Source organism: Raphanus sativus, chromosome 3 (genome assembly GCF_000801105.2).
Source record: "Raphanus sativus cultivar WK10039 chromosome 3, ASM80110v3, whole genome shotgun sequence".
Taxonomy (NCBI): Eukaryota; Viridiplantae; Streptophyta; class Magnoliopsida; order Brassicales; family Brassicaceae; genus Raphanus; species Raphanus sativus.
Window position 1 is genome coordinate 10,995,008 of NC_079513.1, and position 23,025 is coordinate 11,018,032.

A 23,025-nucleotide genomic window follows, 5' to 3' on the forward strand; every position below is an offset into this window, starting at 1 on the left:
TTCTTCTTTATGATTTTACGGTTTCTCCTTTATTACTTGTTTTTTCTTAAAAAAATCCCTCAAATGTACCTCATTGGAGGATAACATTTTCTCAGTTTTAATATATGAAAAAGGTTCACGTTATAGTTACACGTCAATTACAAGTTAAGATATCCAATACTAAACAAGTATAATCAACATATACATCCAAGGACTTTTATTAGTCATCAAATAAAAAACGTCAATTACAAGTTAAGATATCCCAATACTAAATAAGAATAATCAACATATACGTCCAAGACTATTATTAGTCATCAAAGACTTTATCTAGATTATTTGTTACTATAGAATTTTAATTACTGTTAATACCATTATACCTTTGAATTAATCTAAATTATATAGTATTTGTTATATAATTTAATTAATACATTTTAAACATTAAAAAAGAAACAAATAAAAATTTTCTTTAACCCTAGATAAATTTGTAGTTCTTATTCTTCATAGTTACTCGTCACGGTGGAAGACGATAGGAGGTTGAGACAGATTTTGATTTTGAATTTTTGTCTCTCTAAATTCGATTTTAATTGGGGGAAACTAGGGTTCGTGTTGGTTTTTGTTTGTGGCGGAGAAGCAAAGATGAACGTGACAGATCGATGGAAAGCTCCACGGAGAGCAACAATGGCCAATTTGGGTAATTTTGCAAAACAGGTCCTTAGACATTTGACCAATCACGGATTTGTCCCATAACATTATTTTTGCACATATTACTCTTGAGTAGTTCCAAAATTTTCAATTGCGCAATCTAGACCAGCGAGAATTCCTATTTTGTAGTTTTGGTCCGTAAAGTTTCTGTTATTTTCATTGTTACTCCAATACTTCTAAATTCACAAAGATAATTTTACGATTTCACCTTAAACTTCCAAACGTGCACTTTTGACCCTGTTATATGCAAATTCAATATCTACAAACTCATAAATTAATTGTGGATTAAACCAGGATTAGTTTTCAGATTTTTATTATACTTGGTAGTATATAAACTAGTATTCATATCATAGTAGTGTGAATCCTTTTTGGTTTAGTGGTTTGTGTGTAGTTTTTTTTTTAAACTCGGGTTCGAGTGAAAGAGAGAGCATTTTTTGATGATTTTTTTTTTTGATCTGGGAGAGAATATATTGTGCAAGATTTAGGGTAGATTTAAGAAAGAAGAACATGGAGAAAATATTCTTTGAGAGATTTATGGTAGATTTAGTTTAGATTTAGGGAACATCTTTAACCAAATATATAAGCTTCCATATTTTTTGGATTTACCTAGAATATGTATATTATCTATGCAGAACAAAGTATAGTAGGCGAGAAACATATTCTTCGTTTAGGCGTCATATAAGGTAAAAGGCGGAACATGTTATGGAACGTAATGTATCCGAGCTATATCATTGAGTTGTTGCTATATGGCATTATCAAGTTGTAGGTAGACTGAAGACATCTTTCTTGATTATAACGTAAGAAATTCTAGCTTTGTTAGAATATTCAAGAAATGTTAGTTTACATTATATATCTTTGATATATTTATGTTTAAAAATTTGAATCGGATTTATAGACTAAGTAGATTACAAGAATGTGTATTTTGAGTGTAGATAGAAGATAAAAAAAATATGATTCCAATTTTTTTTTAAAAACATACATATTGTCATACTTATGTTTCTAATAATTTTCATATTTTTTTATATTTTTAAAATTCAGTTTACTATTTTTCCTATAAACAAATGGTAAAATATGTCCAGAATTGCCAAAAATATTAGAAATCCTATTGTGACAAACAAAAGTTCAAAGTGTCATTTCTTTTCCAATTTTCCCATAAAATTTCCACATATAAAATTCAGGCTTCACGCTTTAACACGTATAAGAATTATAATAATCTCCACTCTCCTTCTTGACATTTCTTCAGACTTCTCCTTCTTATACATCTCTAACCTTTTTCCTACACTCCACATACATTATCTACTACCACATTTGAGTTTTCCAAACATCTCCGCGCTTACGCGGGGCTCCACTCCTAGTTTTAAATAAACTTAACAAGTTCTCTTTGTTATGTTCGAAAAACATTACTCAAGGGTAGAAAAAACCCACACTTCACTTTTTTCATAAAGTTGAATTGGATCTCCAGCCAATAGAAAACTCGTCGATACCAACACATAGAACCGTTTTGTGACTCAAATCAGCTATAATTTATCGGAAACTTTGTACAATACTAGGTATTTTCCTGCACCATGTGAAGAAATAAAATTTATAAAATTTAAATTTTATTTTAAAATAAAAGTTTTGTTAATTTTTGATTTTCTTATTTGCTTACAATACCTAAACTTAATTTAATCATACGTAAAAATTTAAGATTAAATAAATACTTTTTATTAAATGTATATTTAGTAATATATGTATATATTAAAAATTACAGTTTTGAAAATATTCCTTTATGTATATATTTTGGTTAATATATATTAAATCAAATTCTGTAAATTTAAGAGAATCTTTTTTTAGGTATTTAGTTATGGAGAATTTGCTAAATATGACTAAAAACTTTGAGTCAAACACAAAAATATAGCACAAAGTCAGTCAAATGCAAAAGTAACCTAAATGCCTAGTGAAATTACAACAGTCCTCTTATAAACAAACAAAAACATGTATTCAGTTTTACCATTTTAACCCTCCGTTAGAGAAGACTTAAAGAAGGCTTCTTTAAGTCTTCTCAAGGAAGATTTCTTTGTAAGTCTTCTCCTTCAGTAGATCTTGAAAATAATTTAAAATTTTTATAAAAATTATATTGATGGGTAAAAAATTGAAATCATGTAAAAATAAACATTTCTCAATGATGTAAATTTAGTTTATCTGAAATTGAATTATTTTCAACATAGATGAGTGAATGTAGATTGGTTCATGAGTCACTGGTTTAGGGTTTGGTAACATATGTTATAGTATTAACTGTATCTTTAAGGTTAGATTCTGAAATCTTATCTTCATTTTTTTTTCTTTTCAAATTGACCTATATATGTTTAGTAACTATCTAATAACTCGATTTAAACACTTTCTAAGGTAATTTGAAGTTTAAGAAAGTATGTTTTTGCATAGTTATTTGATTTTATGGTCTGGAAGACTCACAAAAGACTTAAAAAGAAGTCTTCTCGCATATTCCGCCTAAATTTTAGTAAAATTTAGGGTTCCGCCTAAAATTTTAGAAGAATTTAGGTTTCCCGCATAAATCAAAGTCTTCCCTAAGTCTTCCAGAGGAAGACTTCCAATGGATTAGATCTTAAAATTATTTAATAAATTTTATAAAAAATTATTTTCAAAGAGAAAAATTCGAAATCATGTATTAATAAACATTTCTGAAAGACAGAAATTTAGTTTTACTGAAATTGAATTATTTTTAACGAAGCTAAGTGAATGTAGATTAAGTCATGATAGTCTTTGTTTTAGGGTATGGAAACATATGTTGTGTTATTGTTGGTATCCATAGGATAAGATTCTGAAATCTTATTTTTGTTTTTTATTTTTTTAAATTGACCTATATATGTTTAGTAACTATCTAATAACTTGATTTAAACACTTTCTAAGTTAATTTTAAGTTTAAGAAAAAATGAGTTTGTATAGTTATTTGATTTTATGGTCTGGAAAACTCATAAAAGATTTAAAAAGAAGTTTTCTCGCACATCCCGCTTAAATTTTAGTAAAAGTTAGGGTTCTCGCCTAAAATTTTAGAAGAATTTAGGTTTCCCGCCTAAAATTTTAGAAGAATTTAGGTTTCCCGTCTAAAATTTTAGAAGAATTTAGGTTTCCCGTCTAAATCAAAGTCTTCCAGAAGGCTTCCCATGGATTAGATCTTAAAAGTAATTAATAAATTTTATAAAAAAATATTTTCAAAGAGAAAAAATCGAAATCATGTATTAATAAACATTTCTAAAAGGTAATTTTTTTTTACCAGAAATTGAATTACTTTTAACAAAGATGAGTGAATGTAGATTAAGTCATGATAGTCTTTGGTTTAGGGTATGGTAACATATGTTGTGGTACTGTTGATATTTTGTAGGGTTAGATTCTGAAATCTTATCTTCATTTTTTCTCAAATCGACCTATATATATTTAGTAACTATCTAATAACTTGATTTAAACACTTTCTAAGTTTCTTTTAAGTTTAATAAAGTGTTTTTTGCATAGTTATTTCATTTTAGGGTATAGAAGACTGTCAGAAGACTTTTAGAAGATTTCTTGAGAAGTTGTCTAGGATGAATAGTTAGAAGACAATTTATGCTAGAAGACTTCCAAAGAAGTCTTCCAAACCGAACCAGACCTTAATTTTACCTTAAATTGTAATATAACCGAAGGTAAACCAAAAGTTAATTTAACCTAAGCCTAATAATTTACTGACATAAATATGTTTTTTTCACTTTTTGGTGTTTTTAAAAAAAATGTTAGCAATAACACGTTGAAGCCCTAGATGTTTCTCTGAGGCTATTGTAAAGGCGATTTCCGTCGAAAAATCTTCTTCGTCCTTTTCATCTCTGGTAATCTTGTTATTCTGGTAAATCTTCTTTCTTTTTCGTCTTCGAGAGCCATTGTCGTCGATTAAACTAAGCCGCTTATTTTTTTCCAGATCTGAAACCGTTTGTGTTGTATTCTAACTCCACCGCCAGTAAGTTCTTCCTCTTTACTGTCAAATTTTCATTTCATTACTGAAACCATTCGTTTCTCCATCGTGACTTCTTCCTTCTTGTCGAGTTTTGACAGATCTGCAACCGTAGCTGTCGGCGAATGTAACTTCTCTGTTTTGGACCTCGACTTCTCCGCTTTCCGACGGTATGTTCACCCAGTTGTTCGATGTATCATGGTTTATCTTCAGATTTGACTAGTTTTCTATTGGACGACTTCGTGACGACTTCATGCTGTCTCGGAAGACTTACAGGAGAAAACTTCAAGAAGACTTACATGAGACGACTTCAAGAAGACTTACAGAAGACTACGGGAGACTTTGTAAGTCTTCACGAAGTCTTCCGTAAGTCTTCACGAAGTCTTCCGGAAGTCTTCTTGAAGTCTTATGTAAGTCTTCCAGAAGTCTTCTTGAAGTCTTCTGTAAGTCTTCCGGAAGTCTTGTTGAAGTCTTCCAGAAGTCTTCTTAAAGTCTTCTCCTGTAAGTCTTCTTGAAGTCTTCTCCTGTAATTCTTCCGAGACAGCATGAAGTCTTTGCATGTTTTTCTGTTTGTTTGTTTGTTTGTTCGTTTCTGTTTGTGTTTGAAGTGTTGGGTTTTCAATTTTTTTCAGACTGTAAAATGGATTACCAGAATTTCCTATGAGGTTGTTCACCTTATGTGAAGAGCCTGTTCCAATGAAAAGTGCATATCATACAGATTATCCGAACTTGCTTCTTTTTATAAAGGCTGCTCTTAACGAAGATGAATGGGAGGAGCTGAAGAATTAAAGGTTGGGAATGTTCATCAAGTTTTAGGAGCTGCAATTTGGACGGGCGTCAAGGCTGGTTCATTATATGTTGTGTTACCAACTGGATATCAAGAAAAAGTATGAGCTCTGGTCTCTTATTGGTCCACACCTGGTGAGATTTTCACTAATTGAGTTCGAGCACCTCACCGGTCTAAACTACGAATATATGAGAACTTGGATAATCCGGCTGTAGAGGTGACAGATGAGTTGGCTCGTTTCTGGGAGCTGATGGGTGTGGATATTGATGCTGGTCCAAGTACCTTGTAAATAATAGCAGCATGTAAGAGATGTCAAGAGTGGTATGGGGATGACCACATGTGCCTGGGATACCTCACCATCTACACAGGTTATATTGAAGGGAAAAAAAACTCATCCGCTACACGGGCGAACCCTGCAAGGCTAGTGATGGATTTGGAAGAATTTGAGACGTACCCGTGGGGGAGACTGGTTTTTAAGTGGTTGATAAACTCTGTGAAGCGTAAAGATTTTACAAAGACTTATACCATAGATGGGTTTGCCCAAGTTCTCCAAGTTTGGATCTACTTTGCTCTGCCCGACTTTGCTGCAGTCTTTGGGAAGCCCATACGAAACAAATCGAGTCCCCCTTTTCTGGCTTACAAGGGACATAAAGGACGAAAATTTGTCAAAGAGGGTATCACCACACAGGTTTCACCAATAAAACAGAGTACTGATTAATGTCTTACTGATCAACAAGGTATCAAAGTTGATATTTACTTAATGCAGACTCGCGTAATGAAATGTTCCCTCAACGGGACAATGATGTTGGTGATGTGGCGGTTGAAAACTTGGTGAAGTTCATGTTTGCTGCTAAAGCTAACTGGAAGTGGACTTAAAAGTGCTGGCCAGTCAAAGGTACTAAGACGTGGACCAATCATGTCTATGTGAAGCAATAACCTCCTCAGCTCCCTTTCAACGAAGAAAGAAGAGCTCCGAAAAAAGCTCGTACAGTGGCTTATACAGAATCTCTTCCATCAGATGATCATATTGAGCCTCCACCAGAGTCTTCTGCTGCTAGGAATGGGCTTACGAGAGTAGAGATTGAGCAAATGTTCAAGGAGATGACAAATGACTGCTGGGTTTAGTGAGTGCGTAAAGGAGATGAAGCTTCTCGGAGATAGGATATAAGTTGTGGAGAAGAAGGTGGGAATGAACCAGAAAAGCAATGACTCTAATGAAATTCAACTCACATTTTCAGACCCGAATAAGACTGAGCGTGAACCAGGGTTAGTACCAAACCCTCTTCCAAAATACGAGTGCTACAAAATACTAGGAAAAATACCAAGATACCGTAGTGGATTTGGTTTAGATTTGGTTTGTTTTGTATGAATTTTTGTGCTTTGTGTGCCAGAATTCTTGGATTTGGTTTGTTATGTATGAATGACTTTGCTTCCTCTAAGTGATTGTTGCCTTTTTTATTACTGTGGTTATTATATTTGGTACTCGTGTTGATATTCCCATTGTAATCGAAATTGCAGAGTGAGAGTGTGAACGGGGACAAACGAGAAAGGGAGAACACAGAACCCGATGGCATGAAAGAACCAAGTGTTGTCATTATGGACAAAACAAAACCAACTAACTCAGATTTAAAGAAGGAGGAAGAAAGACGTTTTGAAAAAAAAATGATGCTATTAAAGAATATTTTCGTGAAAAAAGTGAACGAGAAAGGAAGCTTGCCGCGTCACAGCAATCTCCTTCTCGTTTCAACCAAGAAGTTTGTTCATGGATATGATCCATTTGCACCGGTTGAGAAAGTGCTTCTTGACTTTCTGAAAAAGATCCATAAGTCATGATATCTCATACAGTTTGAAAAAAATGTCAAGTTTTGTTGATAGAATTTTGCCGTTTACAGGAACCATAAACTACATTTTGACAAAAAACTTTGTGGAAGTCGAAGTTTGTGGTTTACCATCCTCCGAACCTCCATAAATGGCTCTTGGGCTCTGTAAGTCTCGTAAATACTACTCCTCGAAGCAGAAGACTTAAGGAAGACTTCAGGAAGACTTAACGAAAAATTCAGGAAGATTTCAGGAAGAATTCAAGAAGATTTCAGGAAGACTTCTTGAAGACTTCCTGAAGTCTCCTAAACACTACTCCTCGGAGCAGTCGACTTCAGGAAGACTTCACTACTCCTCAGAGCATACGACTTCAGGAAGTATTCTTGAAATATTCCTGAAGTCCTCCTGAAGTCTTCATGAAGTCTTTTGTCTTTAAAGACACGTTCTAACTTGTTACGTTTTGAATGCAGCACATGGATGGTTTTATCAATTAATTGAGGCTTCGATATTCCAAACATCCAGAGCATTTTAGGTCCGATAGGCTTTTCTTTCTTGATCATCATTTTGGACAAATGTAGATCGAGAACTACAGGAGAATTTAAGAGCTCACAGCCCGGTCTCAACGGCTTAGGAAGAAGGCTCCCTGCCGAGGCATTTGATCATTATGCATGTCTGGTTCCAAATTATCGCCAGTCAGATAAGATTTTGGGAAAATATGTGGATGATATATATATGCCACAGTGAACTACAAAAACGACTATTGAATTGCTATTTGGGTATCGATCCCTAACAAGCACATCACCATCTGGGACAGCATTCCTACTCATATTAAACCTCCTCAACTCGTCAAGTTAATGGAGCTCTTTACCACAATAATCCCTTATTTGCTGGTTGAACTCTCTTCAACCGACGAAGAGCGAGCCAGATACATGCTGGATCCATTCACATTTAAGAGAGTGAGAGCCGGAGTACCTGTTGCACGATCTGGTGATTGTGGTGTGTACACCTTGAAGTACATCGAGTGCCATGCTCCTGGCATGTCATCATTTCCTCCTGCATTTTCTGATATATGCCAAGAAAATTAGGGATAAGATGGCGACAGAGATGTTCGAACATGATCTTTGCTACCATCGCGACGGAGATGATGATGACTATGCCTGCTTGGATTTGTAAGAAGAAAAATGATGTGTAATTTGTACAAGTACCTTGATGCTTTTGTCCTCTTTTGTAACCTTGTAGTACGTTAAAAGGGTAGGATATGATTAACATTTTTTGTAACCTATCCTCGTACTAAACTAGCCTTGTAGAACTAGTTTGGTAGTGAATCTAAGAAGGAACTTGTTCTATTTTTCATAATAAAATGTTCAATTGATAAGACAATAGATATAAGTCATAACGCAAAATATAAGTCAAAAGACAATAGATATAAGTCATAACACAATACATAACAAGCAGATATAGAAAGATAGGTGGAAGACTTCCAGAAGACTTTCAAGAGACTCCAGAAGACGCACAGAGGACCAACATAAGTCAAAAGACAATAGATATAAGTCATAACACAATACATAACAAGCAGATAGAAATATAGGTGGAGGACTTCCAGAAGACTTTCAGGAGACGTCCAGAAGATGCACAGAGGACCAACATAAGTCAAAAGACAATATATATAAGTCATAACACAATACATAACAAGCAGATAGAAAGATATGTGAAAGACTTCCAGAAGACTTTTGGAAGACTTCAGGATGACTTCCAGAAGACTTACAGAAGACATTGAGAAGACTTCCAGCAAAGAAGACTTAAAGAAGACTTGAAGAAGATTGTTAGAGGACTCGCAGACGACTCTTAGCAGACTTACTGAACAGGTTGGTTGCAGTTTGGACGTGTATGACCAGGTTGTTTGCAGTTTGAGAAGCTGTAATCCTTGTGTAGCTTCTGTGGTTTGTGTCCTCTGAACCTGGATAACTCCAACCAAGATTGCCATCTTGACTTCTTTTGTCGACCCGGACCATGCTTTACATCCGGAGGAAGACATTTGCGGATCTCAACTTCTCCAGCACAAGGATATATGTTATGTGAGTATCCTGCATGCAAATTCTCCCTTGAGTATAGCGGGCTCACAAGTGAGGCGATATGCACTTTAGCAAATGTTCCAGCTGCTATAGCATGTGAGCAACATATTTTCTCGATTCCAAAGACACCACATTCACACTTGATGTGTTCCAAATCAACAATACAGTTCCGCCTGCCACCTGTGACAAAGAATTTCCATCCATCAATTGGTTGGACAGACATAGTGTCTGCTATCTCTGACCGAATCGCCAATAAGCGCTCAACTCCCTGACTATGCTCACATGTGAGAGTCAAAGCATCTTCTCTCCTTTTCCAATACCACCTTCCCACCTTCTCCCTTATAAACTCCAAAAGGAAGTATATGGGAAATCCTCTTGCTGGCTTGAGCGCGGAGTTAATAGATTCAGCTATGTTGCTTGTTTTTAAATTGTACATATCTCCATGACAATGAACCCGTGACCATAGCCTGACGTCCGCCTTCTCCAAGTATGTTGCCAGCGCCGGGTTAGCACTCCGAATCTCTTCCATATACCGGTCGAAGTCATATACAGTATGAACATAAGCAGCTTTAACCAAGTACAAAAGATATTTTCCTTTATACCTTTGGACAATGTTCTGTTGAAGGTGATAATAACATGTTCCTCGGATTGCCCAAGGAAACACCTTATCACATGCGTTTTTAATAGCTGCATTCCAGTTAGAGACTATCACCAAAGCATGCTGGTTAGATATACAACTGCTCAATTTTGTGAAGAACCATTCCCAAGACTCATCATCTTCCCCATCTACAATTGCAAAACCCAGTGGAAATATCTGAAAATTACCATTTTGTGCAGCTGCAACTAGCATAACACTCTATACTTCTCGCTTAGGTGACTCTCATCTACCACAATGACCCTTCTCTGATACTAAAAACCGATAATAGAAGCTCCAGAAGCTAGAAACGGATACTTAAATCTATCTTTATCATCAAGTTCTATACTAGTGATAGAACCCGGATTTGCTAACTTGATTTGTTCCATATATGAAGGCAGCCACTCATACCCATCTTCTGCTGTTCCTCTTACCAGTTCTTGGACATATAACAATGCTCTGTATGAATTGGTGCAGTCAAGCGTCATTCCAAACATGTTCTTCATTGCATCTTTGATATGCTTTGGATTTAACCCATCAATGATTCCAATGCGATTTATGAAAAGCTTACCAACATACTTTGGAGTACTATGTTTCCGTAGAGCCACTCGGTCAGAAACCAAACATGTGTGAGTTTTCAGATACTTGGTTACCCAAAATGTGTTTGTTCCATGTTTCACACTCGCTCTAAACTTCCATCCGCACTCAGCAACACAACATTTTGCCACAACCAGAGTTTTAGTTACCTTGTATAGTTTGAAGGAGAATTTCTGCTTCATTGTTGTCAACCGCAACTCTGAAACCAGTGCATCTCTGCTAATAAAAATTTGGCAGACATAGACACTGTCAGAAAATGCCACATTCGAGCTGCCTCCTTGACTAGCATATGTCGCCTTGAAACCCTCCAAATACATTTCATCTGCCTCTACTTCATCCTCATCCTCATCCTCATCCTCATCCTCATCCTCATCCTCATCCTCCACTTTTAAATACACACTGTAATCTACAAAGTCATTCTCATCTACTTCAACAACATTGGGGAAATCGGCATCCTCCTCCTATTCATATGAGACTTCATTACCATCTTCATAATCTTCTTCTTCCCCCTCATCTGAGACTTCATTAACATCTTTCCCCTCATCTAAGACTTCATTGGCATCACTAACAATCCTCATCTTGCCTCGGCTTGATACACAAAGACGCACAACATGGGTTTTACTTATCTCGATTAAGTTCCGAACTTATCTATTACTTGTGACATGAATATGAAGAGTATTTGGAGCCATTTGTTGCATCATTTCTTCTGGTAAAAGAGTAAGTTAAATCCACAACCTCTCTGTTCATATCCAGATTATAATCTTCTTGAGCCATTTCAACAAGTTCAGGATGTGTAGAACCATCACTCAAAAAGAACATTCTTAATCCTTTGACATTATCCACCACAAAATCCCAAAAAATTATCTCTGAACAACCATTCTCCATAGACTACATGTAACTGACGGTTCATCTAAAAAAAATCAGATTAGAACACATTAGCAAACACACAAATCAACTTAATAAACCAGAATCATCAGAGAAAACTTTAAAAGAAGTCTTCTATAAGTCTACTATGAATTCCACTCAGTAGTCCCAATATTGACTAGTAAACATATATTAACAAGAAAATATTAAAAATTCATTTAAATTTTGAAGAAACTTGAATTTTAATAAGGATTTACGTAGAAGACTTCAAATGAAGTCTTTCATTTAGGTCATTTTTGCAATTGCAAATTTACGAAGGAAGACTTCAAAAGAAGTCTTCTGACTTTTCTTTGTTAACAAAAATTTTGAAATTTCCAGAGAAGACTTCTTGGGAAGTCTTCTCGGAATCATTTTTAGAAAACAATGAATTTTTCAAAATTAAAATATTAACTTTTCAATATATCTTCAATGCAAATATCAAAATATAAGTATGTATTGTATAGTTTAATTTAAACGATATGAAATATATATATTATATATGTATATATATATATATTTCATATCGACATAATTTAATAATCATTGTATCTTATTACATAAAAAAATTAAACCTTTCAGAAAAGTTTATGTGAGACTTTTAACAGTCTTAGTAATTTATACTCGTTTTGAAAATCCAAAATACAACATATACAAAAAATCTAAATTTTTATGTGGGATGTTTAGTATTTTCAATAATTTATAATCATTTAAAAAACAATGAAAATGTCAAAATTAAAATATTAATTTTTGAATATATGCTCAATGCAAATATCAAAATATAAGTATGTATTTCCATATGATGTATAGATTAATTTAAACGATATGAAATATAGAAATTATATTAACATAAACACCTTTTATATGTAAGAATTGTCAAATTATTATAATTTATAATCATTGTATCTTATTACATAACAAAATTAAACCTTGATCACAAAAGTTTATGTGAGACTTTTAACAGTCTTAGTAATTTATACTTGTTTTAAAAAATTCAAATTACAACATATAAAAAATAATTTAAATTTTTATTATATTATTATTGTAATTTTATAATTTATTTAATAATAAAAAATTAAACAAAATAATAGAAAGTATACAGACTGTTAGCAAATTTTTATATTTAAAGTTATTAATTACCATATATTTTTTAATCACATTAGGTAATTTCATAGTTTTTATTTAAGTAAAGAATAAATAATAAACTTCAATTTGATATATGAATGGTCTACAACGGAAATTTTATATAATTTAACATTTCTCAGCAACTTAATTTTGTACCAACAAAATTCTCGGTTGATTCTCACGCCGCCACGTTAACAAAATTAACATTTCAACTAAGTGACAACTCAATACAACATTTTTTTAATTAGTACAAATTACAAATTATAACTTTTAAAATGTTTCTCATTTAGTATAAAGGGGATGCGTGCGATTTTAATTTATGAGGTTAATCAAGGTCTTTATCAACAAAAGCCAAATGGTAGATTAATGAGGCATGCAAAATCAATAACTAGATCGTTTTCTATATATATATATATATGTAAACACGAACACAAATAATAATTTGACAATTCTTACATTATTTGACAGGTAGAAAGCAGACGAAATTCCAACAGTTAGAACAATTAAGCGAATTGCACCATTCGTAAGAAACCCAAAATCTATACAAAGACTTTAACAATAATGGGAAACATGTGTGGAAAGCTGGAAAAGAGAAATAGCACTAGCAAACACTCGGCAACGGCACGTCACGGAAGCATTTTTCGATATGATCCATCTAGCTACTCTTTGAATTTCGATAATGGAAAACAAGAAAATAATGTGAAAGTTAATATGTCTGGTGGGTTTTCTTCAAGAATTTCAACTCCTCAATCCAAAAATCTTCTAGAGAAATAAATGATGAAGAGAAAGTTAATAAAGAAAATATGCATGTAATCAATGTACCATAACCAACTATACATGAATATTGAAAAGTATCTGCATTATATAATGAATTTAAAGAAAAATAATAAAAATTAAAACTTGTAATTAATTAAAAAAATGGCCGGCAGCTACTTTGTTTTCAGTTAGTTTGACAGCAATCAAAAATCAACACTGTCTTTTAAAAGCGTTTTTAGGAGGGAGGGACCACCATCACGCGAAATCATAGGAAAAATGTTCCAGGGGAAAAGACGATGGCATTCTGTCTCTTGTGCTATTTTGCGGACCCACAATATGTGGCGGTCCGTGGTTAGTTGTGTTTCTATTTTTTTTTATTAGATAAAAAAAAATTTAGAAACTCAAAAGGGATTTTTGGGTTGAGGATGCTCTGAGAGATTTTGGGTCCGAATACATGATCCATGTTAAATTTGGTGTTTTTAGAAAGTCTTTTCACAATAGAATTCAAAACATGATGCTTTAACCATCTAATGTGGTTTATTATTTATTCTTTTACTAATGTAAGGACTAGAGGCTGACATTCGCCTTAACCACCTGATATTATTTATTCCCTTAGCCCTTGCATTAGGTGATTTAATGGTTGTGGCTGATAGGGAGACCTGCTATAGTCACCTTGAGAAACTAGCCCTTACATTAGTTACTGCGGCCCGAAAGGTACGTCCCTACTTCCAGGCTCATCAAATAGTGGTGGTCACCTCTTTCTCTATTAAAGCAGTCCTTCACAAGCCAGAAGTGCCTGGACGACTCGTGAAGTAGGCCATAAAGCTAGGAGAATACGATGTGATCTTCCGACCAGCCACAACCATTAAGTCACAAATCCTAGCTGACTTCGTGGCCGAATTCTCTCCCGCCATGCTTCTGGCCTTGGAACAAGAAGTGAAGAGCTTCGCGGTTGTGAAGGAGAAAAAAGCGAATGGACATTATACGTCGACGAGTCCAGTGACGTAAGGGGCGCAAGCGTGGGACTAGTACTAACTTCCTCTACGGGAGAATCAGCCTCAAAGACCGTACGATGCAACTTCAAAGCAACGAACAATGAGGCTGAGTACGAAGCCCTAATAGCAGGGCTGACACTCGCCCAAACAGATGGAAGTGGAAGACATCCAGATCTTCAGCGACTCACAGCTAATCACAAGCCAGGTCCAAGGAGATTATCAGACGAAAGATCCAAGCATGATCAGGTACCTGACAGTGGCAAAACGTCTACTTGACAGATTTCGAAACTGTAAGCTCACTCAGATCCCTAGGGAACATAATTCCCAAGCCGACACTTTAGCTAATTTAGGGTCCGCCCTAGAGACCACGAGTCACATGAGCATCCCACTACTCTTGCTTCAATGGCCCGCAACCGAAAAAGAGGCACAGCCCGAAGAAGTATCCATAGTGGATGAAGGATAAACCTGGATGACTCCCATCACCGACTACCTCAGGCACGGCACCTTGCCTGCAGATCGATACGAAAGTCGAAAAATAAGAAGACAAACAGCCAAATATTGCCTTTCTGAAGGGAAACTATCCTAGAGAAGCCGCCAGGATACTAGAAGAGCTCCACAAGGGAGAATGCGGTTCCCATTCCAGTGGTCGAAGCTTGGTACTCAGAGCCAGAAGGGCCAGATTCTATTGGCCAAAAATGGCGAGGGACGCTCTCAAACAAGCTAAACTCTGTGACCAATGTCAAAAGCACGCACTTGTCTCTAATCTTCCACCGGAGAACCTTAAATCTCTAAGCTCCCTTTGGCCCTTCTGAAAGTGGGGCATGGACATCGTGGAGAAATTTCCCATGGCACCATGGCAAAAGGTCTTCCTCCTAGTCGTGAATGACTATTTCACAAAGTGGGTGAAAGCTGAAGCACTAGCCAAGATAACGGATCTCCAGATCAGGAAGTTCCTATGGACCAACGCTTCGGAACCCCTCATGAAATCGTCACCGACAACGGACCCTAGTTCACGAGCTACAACTTCCGAAAATTTTACAAGGTTTGGAACATCAAACTCTCATATTCAGCACCACGACATCCCCAATCAAACGGGCAAGCAGAGTCCACCAACAAGACGGTGGTAAAAATACTCAAGAAGTGCTTGGAGCACGCCCATGGACGATGGGCAGAAGAGTTGCACGGAGTACTCTGGGCCTATCGGACAACCCCGAAAACAGCTACCCAAGAGACTCTTTTTTCACTTGTCTATGATGCTGAAGCAGTGATACCCACGGAGGTGCACGTCAGAACCACGGTCTCCGAATTCCTCTCCCAGGAAGAGAATAACGAGCTAATGTCACTGAGTCTAGACCTACTCGATGAAAAAAGAGAGGCGGCCCGCCTTAGAAACGCGTCTTATCAATTGAAAGTAGCCAAGAGCTATAATAAGAAGGTCAAATCCAGAACCTTCCAGAAAGGAGACTGGTCCTAAGGCGAGTCTACGACTATAAAAGGGACAAATCAGCCAGAAAACTCGCCCCTGGATGGGAGGGTCCTTATAAGGTAATAGAGGTGAAGAGGGCATGAGCCTATAAGCTGCAAGACAGCAAGGACAAGGTCCAACCTAACTGCTGGAACGACATGCATCTCAAATTCTATCATTTCTAAAGTAAGGTCCCCGGATTAAGCTTTCTATAATACTACTATTACTATTATATATTTAAGTACACTGGTTTCCTACTCCTATGTATGCGATAACGTCTCCGGACTAAGCTTATAAAATACATTATTAGTTACGGTTAAAGGGGTTACATGAACTCCAGTGTACTTAAACGGGCATATTAGCTGGATCAGGCCCTAAGGGACCTTAGATCTTAGCAAACCCCATATATTAGTGAGACTACTCACATGGGTGTACGACATATAAGGAACATGTCTGATCAACCCTATTACGTTGTCTGCACCTCGGGCCCTGCGTAAAAGCCATGAGCCAAAAGTTACAGGGGGACCACTCGTACTAGTGCTACACAAACTCTGCATTAAAGACGCCACGAGCTAAATACAATGCAGGGGGCATGACGTACAACTGCAAAGTGCTGTAATCAGATACTGACGGCTGATATGTAGGGAACAAAAGTGCGAAAAAATCGGTTAGCACGAAAAATTTAATACTTATCCAGACGTGGAAAGTAGTGTGTCTCGTGTGAAGTCGCTCCGCAGGGCAGGCCCACGCCAGCACCATAAGTCTAAGCGTGACCTTTCTACAGAAAGGTAGAGAGCAGCATTGAGAATCATGAGAGTGGCCTATACTTCCGGCTGGCAGAGTGTGGTTTCTCAATTTCATGATCGGTAGTGACTCACCCACGGGAAGCAGAATACGATCGCAACCTCCCATAATGCATACGGCCTAAGCGTCTATAAAAGAACCTCAGGGTTCAATATGGCCTCAGGCCTATAAAGAACCTCCGGGTTCAATACGGCCTCAGGGTCTATAAAGAACCTCTGGTTTCAATACGGCCTCATGGTCTATAAAGAACCTTCGGGTTCAATATAGTCTCCGGGCCTGTAAAGAATCTCCGGATTCGAGAAGGTCAACTAAGGGTTGATTAAGGACTTTCGAGTCTAAATGACCTTCGGGTCTGATAAGAACCTTCGGGTTCAAGGATCCCTGGATCCAAATACCAACTTTCGGGTTTGCCAAAGACCTTAGGGTCCAAAGGCATCAACCTCCGGGTTCGAGGTATCAATCGGGTTTAATCACGGTCCCCGAACTTAAAGATTAAACCTTAGCACTCAGAAACCCCAGGGTTATGAGCAAACCTTCGGGTTCAATAAAACAGCCATTGGGCCTAGGTAAAGGACCTCAGGGTTTAAGGCCTTACGAACTCCCGGGTTCTATGGCTCAAGAACCTCAAGGTTCCAACCAAGCTAGAACTTCAGGGTTCTAAGCAAGAATCTTTCATTTCAAAACTAGGGGGGGGGGGTTATTGGTCTAAAAATTCTAAAGGAGTTTTAAAATTTTGAGAATCCACTATTATTGGTTTTAAAAATACTAAAATCCATTGTTATTGGTTTGATGACTTCTAAATTCCACTCAAATCCTTTGTTATTCATAAAGTTTAGTTATTATGGATTTTACTATTCCATTAAATTTTATTGTTATTGGAAAGTGGATTCCTTATATTTTTACTCATGAGACTAGACTTTGAAAATATCACCTATACTCATAAGATTTCTGAAATCAGTGAAATAAGAAAAACATACACATATTGAATATTTATCTACGTAAACACACTACACGAAACTCAATAATGCTGAAGCAACCAAACTCACATGATCTGTAATTCATTATATTTTTTTATAGTTTCATATTTGACAAAAGAACTGTTTGATTTAATAATGGTGAAGAAATATAACTCATACGATAACTAGAATAGTGTTTCGAGAAAATCACAAAAGTCAAAAGAAAATAAGACTGATTATTATCACAAGAAAACCAATAAGAAGAGGAACTCACCAAACATAAGGAAAATGAGAAATGTGTATCATTGTATCAATTGATGTTTATATATATATGGTTTTTTCGAGATTTTATTTTTGGAAAAGTTCTAGAGAGATTGTATACATTGCCTTATAACTAGAAATATTTTGAAAAAATATATTATGCAAATCCATGATAATTAATAAAATCTGTTGAAATCAATACAAAGTATTTGATAGAAATTTGTTAACTCTACTTAACTTCTAAAAATCTGTCAACTTTTAAAATCACTAAACTCCTTCCAAATTCTGATTCCAATAACTCCCCCTAAAACTCAGGTTTTTTTAATATTGGATTACAAAGTCTAATGCTTCTTCAATGATTTCAGGTTTCAGTCAGTCTACTAACAAGGCCCAGGTCCTAGGTTCTGACATCCTACTAAGTCCAATTTAGTCAGCTCCGAAATACTCGTTTCGGGGTCATCACCTACTCAAGAAGAGAACTGAAATCTACCTCCCTTAAAAAGAATCTTCAGAGAGACAATCCGAAAAGTACCGGAAGAGTACGAAATATGAAAAACAAAAAGTTTGCAAAACTAGAGCACGCAGGGCCATTATTACAAGAAAAGGTTCAAGCACTCTCTAAGATTTGCCACACCTGGACGAAGGAATAGCTGGTTCGTCTTCGAAAGAGGTAGGTTCAGTACCCTTAAGATCCGCCTCGGCTAAGACCACCGTTTTGAACTGAGAAAACTCCTTGGCTAAGTTCCACTTATGGGTCTGCCCTCTGAGCCATTCTCTCATTACTTCCTAATGGGCATTGATTTTCGCTCCACTCACGGCCATTGTCATCATGTTTTTCGAAGTCTCCGCCTCCGCTCTAAGTTCAACAATAGTCTCTTCTAACTCTTGTTTCTCTCGGCTCAATTGGAGCGATTCGGCTGAAGCAGTTTCTACTGAACCTTCAATAGCTCGGACTTTAGCTTGAAGGTCCCGAAGTTCCAACTCTTTAGCAACTCGCCTGCTCTTCTCTTCGGACGACTGCCGAGATAGTTCCGTTATCTCGCCCCCGTTCACAGATGAACTTTCCTCTGCTAGTCGGTCCTTCAGATGATGCAAATGAGAAAGAACCTGCATAGGAAAAACAAGCATCGTAACCCGAAGAATTGTAATACAGGATCATAATCGCAACCCACTTGAAGAAGTTCGCATTGAAACTGCTGAATTATTCCTAAAGATTCCTTATCCAAGGGAAGAGCCTGCATCCGTGCAAACACGTTCACACTCAGATCAGCCAACACGCCAGATAACCCTCCGGACGAACATCCAGTTAGAGATGGTCGTTGGGATCTTGTGCTCACACCTTCCATAGGCCTACCGCCTTGAGATGAAGAGGTATCATCACTCCTCCTTATCATCCTACGTTTATTCCCGGCGGCCGTGGTCCCATCGCCAGAAGCATTCCGGCTAGACGAATCTCTCCTTGTCGAGATAGCATCCGTGGCCTTTTTAAAGACTATCATCGGGTCGTTTGAATCTCCCTCTCTTACGCCATCTAATGAGGAATATCCCGTGGGCAACCATACGATACGAAAAGTTCATACGAGTTATAAAGGACGAACTTACCCCATAGCTTGCTGCAACGCAATACCTCCATACTAAGAAGATAAGTCACACGGTGCCGTTCAAGGGGAAGCTTCCCAGCTTGGAGGACATTGCCCTCCCCCTCGACAGGAGCAGAATGGGTTCCCTCTGAAAAAGAAAAGAAGAGGATGAGTCAAACAGACTCCATTATCGAAGTCCACAGATAAAGTACCTACTAAATCCCCTACCTACAAAATTCCATCGATAACAAGACCCTGGGAGAGTCATAAAAATGTATCTTCCTGGCCATTTCTTCCCGAAAGCCAATCCTTTACGCTCGGTCTTGGGAAGCTCCTCGACTATGGGAATTCCAGCTCGTGGACGGAGATGGAAGCACTCTTCATTTCCATTAACTGGAGCCAGATGATAGGAGAAGAGGACCTCACTAACTCTCAGGGCCAGGCCCTCTTCATCCCCGATATTTTGGATTGCTATGAGGATGCGCCAGGCCGGAGGATTAAGTTGAGATGGAGAGATATGAAAATAGTCGTAAAGACTTACGATCAATGATGTCACATCACCTCTGAAGCCGGATTCAAAGAAAGCTTCATAAATAGTGATCTCCTCGGGCATACCGCCGGAAGCACGCTCTGACGATTTGGGAATACGGAGGACAACAGAGGAAGGGGTGAATAACTCTTTCGCCAGTCGCGCAACTCATCCTCTCTAACCGATGATGCGGGACTTATCTGCGGAAATCCCGAAGAGACGAACGACAAGGGAGTTGGAGTCAAAGGATCTTGCATGGTTTTATCATGATGTGTTGGCGGGCTACTATCTCTGGACGACGAGGAGTATACCCTCCTCTCTGATTCGCTTGCTTCTGCCATTAGAGGGATGCGGGGGATTAGTACGCGAAGGTCGTTTCCAGATGAACAGATAACGAAGTAAAGATCAGTTTCGTGGCCTGATTAGAACGACAGAATATGGAAACAATAATAAAGAAGATGCTGCGACGAAAAGGAGACAAGAAAAAATATATATATACTTAAAGAAAAGAGTCGTTGAGCATCTTCGCGGGAAATCCGCCGATCTAGAATCTCGGAACTCCCAAGACTGAGATTTTGAAATTCGAATCCGAAAAATCCCGCTACCCAGATCTCTCGAAGTAATGACAGAATCCCCAAAAGGAAAGTGGATCCGAGAAAAGATTGAAGTAATCTGGTGCAATCCGATAAGCTTCTTGGTTCTCGAGTCGAAAGGCTCCATGCCTCGTGAAATCATCGCCTCGGTCCTTAATGGGGTCACGGCCTCAATTAGCACAAGGAACCAAGGCATCTGAAGCTATATCCATCTTAAGAGAAAACTACCAAAATTAGGTCCAAAAAACACATGTTATCCCTTGATTCTCACGAGAAAATCAAGGAATAAGGGGTAAACTGTTGGGAAAAAATATTCAAGTGCAAGTTTTCTCCAGCTTCCGGATAGGCCCTCGACTTCAGACCCTTGCTTGAGAAGAAACCAGAGACCGACCCCTGCTATAGATCCAACCCTCTTGATCAGACCGACCCTTGAAGCAAAATAGAAGTTTTCCGCCTGAGAGAAAACTTCCATTTTCTGATTATGGAAGAGTTCACCCTAGTTTAAACCGACGCTACAACTATAAAAGGGGAGCCAAAACCCTAGAACAAGGGATCAACTTTCAGAGGCTAAGAGACTAGAGTTTAGGCGACTTAGAACTAGGTTTATACACCAACGTTGTAGTCCCGAATCATAGACTCAATAATATATCTCAATAAGCCACAATTCCTTACTCTTTATACAAATCTTCTAGTGTTCCGTAGTACTAAAACGACCCTACACAAAAATACCATAACAACCTTCTCAATGGAAGACCCCGGGAATTTGATCGCCGAGTTTTCCATGATGGGTTCCTAAATACATATACCTTCTCTATGGACAACCGCAAGTTTGTCCTTAAGTCATCCCCTCTCACGCATCAGTCACCACCAGCGATTCCTGTTCTCATGCTACAGAGCTCCCTGCTTGAAAATGCAATGCGCGAAGAATGTTTTGTCATCTTACTTCTTTGCAAAGCTTCAACCTCAGAATGTGTCGCTAATATCCCGACACCTTTTACTAGCATTGTCTGTGAATTCACATTGTATTTCCAAAGGATTTATGATATACCATGAATTTGATCCACTTTTAGTCAAGGTATATTAGTATTTTAGGATATATTATATCCATTCTTGGGTCTATATTGCATATTTATAGGTTCAGGAGCTAATGAAAGAACGATGATGATTTTGGAGCATTTTGGAGCACTTTAGAGTTCATACCCGAGAGGACCATATCGACCACCCGAGGTCGACAAGGAGAGATGCGCGTCGATCAATGCACACTCAGTGCTATCGATCGACACTTAACCGCAGAAGCCCGGATTTGGTCACAGCCGACTTGAAGCCCAAGACACCATCTATCGACCAAAACACCCCTGACGAGTTTTAACCTAATTTTCTTAGTACTTATGTCATGCCTATGTGTTTAGGCACAGACATGGTTTTTACAAGAGTTTCTTTAGTTTCTTTGTTTTTGGTGAGAGAGAAAATTATCAAACTGAGAGCAATCTTGAACACCTTTTATTTTATCTATCTATGAAGCTTTTTATGATTATGCTTGTGATTTACGTAGCCATGTCTGAGTAAACACCTTTGTTAGATTTAGGGTTCAAATAGGTATGAGGGATTAGCCAAAAATATGATTACCTGAGCATGCGATATTCATCTTAGAAGATCATGCATAATGCTTGTGTAGGAGTAGCTAACCTACACATGAATACAGAGATATCAAGCCTTGGATCTATCTTCTCAGAGCTAGTAATTTACCTGGAACCAGTGACAGCTGACTGGGTATTTACTTGGCGAACTGTATTCAATCACACGCTTAAAACTTGCTAGTAGCGCATAGATCGATACTCCTATATAGTAATTGATCGATAGACGCGGGGCACATATCGATCGACATCGGCGACAGCACATCGCGACACCCTAACCTATGACTCGCCAAAGGGGTGTTTCTTCGGTTCTAGTAATAGATGGTCACAACGACAGTTGGGATATTGCTTAGTTGGGTTCTTTAATATCATGCAAGCATCTCATATAGGCATTCATACCTCTATAATCCTGATGACCTAAATAGTAATCATAGATCTAACTTCTTTAAATCATACTTGTTAACCCCAATCAATCACTATTGAGTAATTGTCCTACTCAAACCAGTTATTAATTTACTTGTTACTTACTGTTTTGAAAATCTCAAACCTAACTTATTTAAGATAAGATCTACTGATTCCTCAGCTCCATCGATCCCTAAATACTACAATTGACCTTTTTGATGAGATTAGTATTGCTATAGGGTAATTTGAGCAAGTATTAAATTTGGCGCCGTTGCCAGGAGCTTTGATCGTCATTAGATTTTATTTAAGTTTAGGTTTTACTTTTTGTTACTTTTTAATTTGTCACTGGTAAATTTTTCTTTCTTCTCTTTTCAGGTGCATGCCCAGCATAACCAGAAGCAAGGAAAACAATGATTTATTGTCTGCTGACCCCGCTGCTTTGGAATGCTTAATCCGCAAA

At 37.3% G+C, this 23,025-nt stretch overlaps 2 protein-coding genes across 2 annotated transcripts; one reads left to right on the forward strand and one right to left on the reverse strand.

Annotated features, from left to right (window-relative positions):
* The first annotated feature begins 5,871 nt into the window (after positions 1-5,871).
* Positions 5,872-7,277, forward strand: LOC108845120 (uncharacterized). The gene is made up of 6 exons (XM_057006312.1): positions 5,872-6,118; positions 6,211-6,275; positions 6,390-6,563; positions 6,683-6,710; positions 6,836-6,849; positions 6,963-7,277. The coding sequence occupies exons 1-6, from the start codon at positions 5,872-5,874 to the stop codon at positions 7,275-7,277; spliced, it is 843 nt and encodes a 280-aa protein (XP_056862292.1).
* Positions 7,278-9,116: 1,839 nt separating this feature from the next.
* LOC108845122 (uncharacterized) lies at positions 9,117-10,747 on the reverse strand. The gene is made up of 2 exons (XM_018618385.2): positions 10,252-10,747; positions 9,117-10,120 (listed from the first exon to the last, which is right to left on the reverse strand). The coding sequence occupies exons 1-2, from the start codon at positions 10,745-10,747 to the stop codon at positions 9,117-9,119; spliced, it is 1,500 nt and encodes a 499-aa protein (XP_018473887.2).
* Between the last annotated feature and the right edge of the window lie 12,278 nt (positions 10,748-23,025).